Source organism: Rana temporaria, chromosome 6 (assembly GCF_905171775.1).
Source record: "Rana temporaria chromosome 6, aRanTem1.1, whole genome shotgun sequence".
Lineage (NCBI taxonomy): Eukaryota > Metazoa > Chordata > Amphibia > Anura > Ranidae > Rana > Rana temporaria.
In genome coordinates, this window is record NC_053494.1 from 98,993,673 (window position 1) to 99,001,346 (window position 7,674).

The 7,674-nt window shown below is 44.3% G+C and overlaps 1 protein-coding gene across 1 annotated transcript in view; it reads right to left on the minus strand.

Annotated features, from left to right (window-relative positions):
- Window positions 1–219: 219 nt before the first annotated feature.
- Window positions 220–7,674, minus strand: part of CPSF4 (cleavage and polyadenylation specific factor 4) — a 40,223-nt gene continuing 32,768 nt past the window's right edge. Inside the window, exon 8 of the mRNA XM_040357068.1 lies at window positions 220–539. Within this exon, the coding sequence (XP_040213002.1) occupies window positions 471–539 (69 nt within the window). The 3' untranslated portion in view covers window positions 220–470. The remainder of the gene's footprint in view (window positions 540–7,674) is intronic.

Genomic DNA, 7,674 nt, shown 5'->3' on the forward strand with positions numbered 1-7,674 from the left:
GCATACACCAGTGGGGAAAGCCTCATATGGAAGCTCACAAGTGGGCTTTACTTCATCAATTTGATTGCCCCATAACATGTATGCAGTGTAGAAGCTAGAGAATGGCAACTTTTAGATACAATTGAGCTTACAACAAAATTCAACTTCTATTTGTACAGCATTCCCTCTAAATAAAATTATTAAAAATACACAATAAAAAATAATGTAGTGAAAACAGCACTGGGTAAATGTACACCATTTATTTAAAAAAAAGGTAAACGCCAAAATAGCTTTTGGTAACTGACGAACAAAAAGTTTGTGTTAGAAATTGTTCATTGTAATCATCAGAAGCCTGCCCAGTTATTTACAGAAGTAGTAGTAGTAGTAGTTCCAGGACTAGTTAAAATTATATGTAAAAAAATAAACCCCAGTGTCCACCTAAGAACATCTGCATTCCTTAAACGAATGGATCCACAAATATCGAACTCCTGTCACTGGCCACTTAAAAATGCCAAATGGCCTTTTGTACATCTGTTGGCATAATGTCCTTTCTCGCCGCACTGCAAAAGAAAGTAAAACACTTAAATGTACATACAAAACAAAACAGTGTTGCGTTTCCTAAATATAAAATAACTCCAACAACCATTAATTGAGAATAAGTGATTAACTTGCAATGTAGCAAGATACTTGGTGAGACTTTGTTTCATCACCCACTACACTTTAACCAGAAAAAACAAGTTTATTGAGAGGCAATCAAGGTATACATACATACATACATACATACATACATACATACATACATACATACATGTCAATGAACCCATAATGGTCAGGGAATGAAAAGAGTACAACTTTGCGCCTTATATCAATCCAACATTAGACAACATACTAATCCATATATCATCGGACATGCCATAAACAAAACAATACAATAATATAGGGGACAAACAATTCTGTTACACTCTTATGAATGAGAAACCTTCCACATACATCTGCACCCCAACAATACTCTAGCCACCTATCCCACACTCTGGAAAACTTTTGCGGGCGCCCCCTATGGATGTAAATCATTTTTCTATACAGAAGGGTATTATTTATTTATTTATTCCAGTCTCGCAATGATGGGACACTGCCTGCATCCAGGCTTTGGCCACTAGTTTCCAAGGTCTCATATATAAATATAGCCTGGTATTTATCTACCTCACTGTCTGGCAGTAATCCCAGAAGACATAACTTTGGGTCCATGCCCACCGAGGTCCCCTACGTTTTGGGCAGTTCCATATCAGATGGTAAAATGTGCCAGGAGTCAATGTACACACGGGGCACAGGGGGCTCCTTGTGGACTGAAACTTTGCCAACTTCAGGGGCATAAGATACGCACGGTGAAGAATATATAATTGTGTCAATCTATCCGAAAGTTTGGGGGATGCAGTCTTGACCCCCTCCAGAATTTCTCCCCAGTCCGAGTCGTCAATAGGTCCCACATCCTGTTCCCACATTACTTTAGCCGTCTGGGAAACCTTATGTATCCTACAAAGTCGGATAGTGTAGTATAAATGGGATATAAGCTTGGTCGACTCCGCTCCGAAGAAAGTGTCAAGTACCGGTGTAGTGCTTAGATCAACAGTGATAGAGGCAGTCTGAGTCCTGACCGCATGCCTGAGCTGCAGATACCGAAATAGTAGGTGGGTTGGAACTGAAAATTCCTCCCTGAGTACTTGAAAGGACTTCGGTCCGGATTCCGTCGGGACCTGGGACAAGTAGATTATACTGTATGCTGCCCAGAGTTGTGGATCAGGCACTGTGCTCAACTCAGGCAGGCAGAGATTGAACCACAGTGGGGTGTGGGAGTGAACATGAGACCGGTACTGTTTTTTAATGGCTATATCCAATATTGTTTGGTGGTGCGACAGCATACCTGCATTAAAGTGGGAAGATCTGCAGCCGCCGTGTCCCTTCCGGAACACTGCCTGGATGGGTGTGTGAATAGGGCTGCCCGGTTTATTACGTACTAATGACCTGTATCTCTGGGTCTCGGACATGTTAAAATAATAAAGGTGAAAAAGTTGCGATGCCACATAGTAATCCTGAATATCCAGAAGGGAACATCCACCTTCAAGGGTGGGGTTTCTTGAGAACATGCTGCCATGCTAATTTATGCCTACCCGAGCCCCAGACAAAATAATTTAGAATGGCTTCCATCTGTTTGAATACTTTTAAAAGGAATGTATAAAGGGGCGTGCCAAATCATATATAACATTTTTGGTAGCAAAATCATTTTCACCGAGTTAATTCTGCCCATTACCCCTAGGGGCAATCTCGACCAGGCCTGGGTTCTAGATTTAATGGTTGCGAACAAGGGTTCTACGTTAAGGGTAACATAATCCCAAAGTTTTCTGGTAACTCTCACCCCCAGGTATTTCATCTCCGCCACTCTCTGCAAGGGTAGTTCTGGGGATATCGCAGGCGGGGGAAGCTGATCCAGAGGGAGAATCCGAGATTTGTCCCATTGATCCTTAAGCCCGAGAACCTGCCTACCGTCTCTACGATGGTTAGTGCTGCCTGCAGCGTGGGACCCTGATCGGCCAGATAAAGGACGGTATCATCCACATAGAGACCTATCTTTTCCCAGGAATCTCCCTTCCTAAAGCCTATCACATCTAGGCTCATTCTAATGGCAATAGTCAATGGTTCAGCCGCCAGGGCGTACCACAGCGGTGACAGGGGGCAGCCAGGGAAATCTGATCGGAAAGCCACCCATTAATCACCCACTCCACTTAAATGTACATATTTATGTATACTTTTATGAAAATGTATCCTCTTAACAGCATTTTTCTCAAAAATCCAAAAGTAATAGGTATTTCAGCACAGATATATGTATTACCAATACATACTAAGCCCCAATTCACACCTGTGCATTATGTTTTTACAACACTGAAGATGAATCCCAATTTTCTCAATAGTCTAGTTTACACCTGAGCTTTAGGTTGCTTGTCACCTTTCATGTGAAGCCTGAAAAAGCAGATCAGCTTTTTTTTTTCCTAGGGCAAATTGTGTGCTTTGGCCCCATATAATTTAATGGGAGTGCCTTAAAAAAAAAAAAAAAAAAAAGGAGAGAGAGTAACTGAAAATTGTAGTTCCGATCTTGCATGCATGTCACCAATTTACAATCAATAATGTTACTGAACGCCGGGAGTACAGTTATACTCCTGGCACTCTGACAAGAGCGATGCTGTTTTTTTACCCAGTAAGCTGCTGCTTCTGCCTGTCTCTCCCCTCCACCATCCATTCACAGAAAGATTTGCGTTTTGTGATGGCGTCACATAATACAAAGCTCTCTGTGATTGGGCATTAGGAACAGAGGGTGCAGATTAAGCAGCTGCACACAACTCTGCAGCTGCCCGAAGCGGAGAACCTAAGGTGCAGCGTTGGAAGTATAGTGATGGCTGTACTCCCAGTGCTCAGAAAAAATGTAAATTGTAAATTAAAGAGATGTCCACGAGTGGGCTTGCACCATAGTTTGGTCTTAACCCATAGTTAGTCAGTACATTTTACAAAGTGGCCGAATTCCAGCTTTAGAACAACCGCGCTATAGCCTAATGACAGCTACAGCATGGCTCGATAACTCCAGGAGGGCATACATTGACATCCTCCCAGAATCGCGCTCCCGCTCGCCCCCTGGGGCATGCACATGGGAGTATCCGTGACTGTCGGGTCCAGAGGACCTGGCGCATCATGATAAATGGCCGCTGACAGCGACCGTTTACCACGTGATTGCTCTGTCAAATGACAGAGCGATTACATGTAAACAAACCGGCGTCATGTCCGGTTCCTCTCTCCCTTCTGTACCGATCAGTAGAGCGTGAGCAGAGAGGGGGGAGAGAGAGATCGGGTACAGCAGAGCTGTGGGCTGGATCTGTAGTGTCTACAGCGCTGATCTGTGACCATTGCAGCCTCATCCATCCGTCATACTCATCCAGCCATCCATACTCGGCAATACTCATCATTCCTTACTCAGCAATACTCATCCATCCGTACTCAGCCATTCCAGCCATCCACATTTATGGCTCAATCATGCTGACCATGGTTTATCATGGCTGATGAGCCCTGACACCATGGCCAGTTTACGCGTCTGTCATCTGCTCTGTCCTTTTCCCCTGACTGAAAACCGCCTTTGTGTGAAGCCAGCCACTGCTTGAACATTAATTAATTCCAATGACCAGAAGAATTAATCTAATTGACCAAAATAAATAATTTAACGCCCAAGAGCTTGACGCCTGTAAAAGCTCCTAAAAGCTTAAGACACATTTACAAGCGTCAGGCACTTTTTCTGCAAAAACTTGAGGCCTTGGAGCACATTTTTACCCCTCACAGGCCCATCATCCATGCAGAACTTTACGATAGCATAGCCCAGAGATAAAGTTCAGGTGATGGCTTCTGTGTGCCTGAATTAAAGGGACTTCCTGCACACAAAGTGCATAACAATTGTACTACCTAAAGCAGAACTAAACCCACCAATTTAAAGGTTTCCCAAAATGGTTACATTCAAGGCATGCCTTGAATGATAACTGTTGCAATTGCTAGTGTAGCGCCCTGCTACTTTTATAGCTGGTGCTGCTTTAAATTTAGAGGGTGGTCAGAGATTTAGTTACCTCTGACAATGTTATTTTGGGCAAATTTGGGCCTCTGTTCCAGCCATGGCTGTACTGTAAGTGACCACTATTGCTGCCTGTGGTGCCTGTACCACCCCAGGCCGAGGGTGGCAGCAGTCGAGTCAGGGCGTGTTTTTTCTCAGTAGAGGTTGGTCGCCTCACTGTGTATGCTGGGGGAGAGTACTTAAGGGACAGCCGTCATTGGTTTGCGGTCGTCGATTGCGGGTCTGTCGTCCCACCACCCCCCGTGTGTGGCCCTCATGGCCGGGGGTGCGTGTTCAAGTGTTCCTGGCTCCGGGACCAAGTTGGCCCGGGGTTGTGATCTACCTTGTGGGCCCAGTGGTCAGACTGGGTCTGCAGTTGCAGAGTGGTCCTGTGCTGTCCGTCCTGAGGGAGGAAGCCACCCGATGAACAACCTGTCTGGGGGAATACCGAGCACGAGGCTGGTATCTCAGGAGAGGCCTTAGACTTCATCGAAGGACGCACCATTACCGAGAGGCTGGATGATGGTCACCTGTGAGCTCTGAATGGACTAAAGTTTATTCAAGAGAGAGATCCGGGCGCTTAATCCTGAGATGAGAAGGGTTCTGGACCAAAAATATCTCCACCTTTGGGAAGGTCTGTGGCAGAGACTTTGCTAAAGTTCCGTGTGACACTCTGGCTGCTAGGTTGGTGAGAGAGGCCTATCCAGGTGCACAATACCCACTCTGGCTAGAGTGGCGACGAAAGTTTATCGCTGGAAGCAGGATTGTTTCCGAACAAAGATTTATATGCCTGAACCTACTACTTACTATTCCTCATACCTCTTCTACTACTACTTTTATTATTTTACCCCGTTGGGTAATAAAGCACAGAAAAAGACATCCAAAGTGTGGACATTGCAGTTCTTCTCAGCTCTCATTGTACAGCCTAGACGGCGGAAGGAATAGAGGTAACATGCCACCCTAAACTACCCAGCAGCTCCTTCTGGGGTAGTGCTACATTAGTATACAGTATAAGCTCTCAACCAAACTGTAAAACCATCAAATAACTGGTGTCATAACTGATCTGCATTTGCCATGGTGCTGCACATGTGATCAAACAGGCCACGATCACAGCTTCCTTGGCTGAAAAGGATAGGAGGGTTTAGTTCTGCTATAAGCATAGGAGCCCTATTACACTGAGCCACGTTGGCGGTAAAGCGGTGCCAGTTTTAAACAGAGCTTTATCGTCGTTTTAGCGGCACTAATCATCCGCTAGCTGAGATGCTTTTAATCCCCGCTAGCGGCCGAAGAAAGGGTTAAATGCTCCCCAAAAAGCACCACTGCCAAAACGCTTGGCAGGCACTTTGGCAACAGTGATCATTCATTTCAATGGGTAGGGGCGGTGAAGAAGCAGTGTATACACCTCTGACAAAAGCAATGACTAAACGCATCAGTGAGACTACGCAGCAAACCTATGCAGTCGAATCCCGTTTGCCTTACCCGGGAACACCGCCGTAGCTGTGAGAGGTATAACAGGAGTGGAACGACAATTTAAATATGTTTTAAGATTTTATTAAATTGTAAGTGTACATCTATAAGGAATTATTTAAAGAACAAACCTTTGTTATTGGTTTACGCTATGTGCACCCTTGTTTTCCTGCTTGTGACTAGCAATATTTAGATGGAGTAATATCTGATGGAGGAATGCAACGTTTGCTGACCATAGACACGTAATACCCACTTACTATCCCAGCATTACCGGATAGAAACACATGGAGTTTGCTGATAACTAATGAAATGTCTTTAACCCAGTAATATCTGGTAAGTGAAAATTACCTTTGGGGGATTTTGCTATACAACCAGTGTGGTGACGGTGATTGTCTGGAGCAATATCTGCAAGGATCTCTCTCTCTTTGTTGCCTGTTCTTTGAGTGGACAATCCTTTCATTTTAGATTAGGCTACTTTCCCAGTTTAAGTGGACTGTGCATCAACTTTAAGGACTTTTTTAGCGCTACTAATGTTTGAATTCCAAACATATTTTTGATACAGTGACCCTGCTTGCAGGACTTTTTTTTTTTTTTTAACATCCTGCCAGTGCAGCGCCCCAGTGTGAAAGCACTCGGCTTTCATACTGGTGCTGCAGGGGAGGCATTCTTCAGGTGCTTTACAGGCACTATTTTTAGCCCTTTAGCGCCTGGAAAACGCCTCCAGTGTGAAAGGGATCCAATTCACTGTTGGAGCCTCGACAGGATCACCGTAAGCTACCCATGATATATGTCTAAGGCTGCTGTCACACTGGGGCGGCATCGGTTGTAAAGTGCCGCTATTTTTAGCGCCGCTTTACTGGTCATTTTTGCGGCGGTATTCGGCCACTAGCAGGGGCGCTTTTAATCACTGCTAGCGGCCAAAAAAGGGTTAAAAACATCTGCAAAGTGCCGCACTGCCCATTGATTTTAATGGGCAGGAGCGGTATATACAATGCTCCTTCGCTGCTTCAAAGATGCTGCGTGCAGGAGTATTTTTTAACCACTTAAGGAACAAGCCTGTTTTTCAGATTTGGCGTTTACAAGATTAAAAAATTTTTTTTTGCTCGAAAATTACTTAAAAACCCCAAACATTATATATATATATTTTTTAATACCCTAGGGAATAAAATGACGGTCATTGCAATACTTTTTGTCACACCGTATTTGCGCAGCGGTCTTACAAACGCACTTTTTTGGGGGAAAAAAAATCACTTTTTTGTATTAAAAAATAAAACAGTAAAGTTAGCCCAATTTTTTAAAGCGCTTTCACACCGAGACTGCAGGGCAGGCGTTTTTCAGGCACTATTTTTAGCCCAGAAGCCCCTGAAAAACGCCCCAGTGTGAAGGGGGTCTAAAGGCTCCCATAAACAGATTATACTTTGTTCAATTCCTGCTGAATCAGACAAAACTTGAGCTGTGGGTGGCCATGCTAGCATGCTAGGCAAACAGTAACAGCAACCAACTAGACTATTGTTTTCTATGTGTCCTGGTCACAGTGAACCCATTCTTTACTATGGTCAGTCTGTATTAATGAGACCATTCAGTTACACACA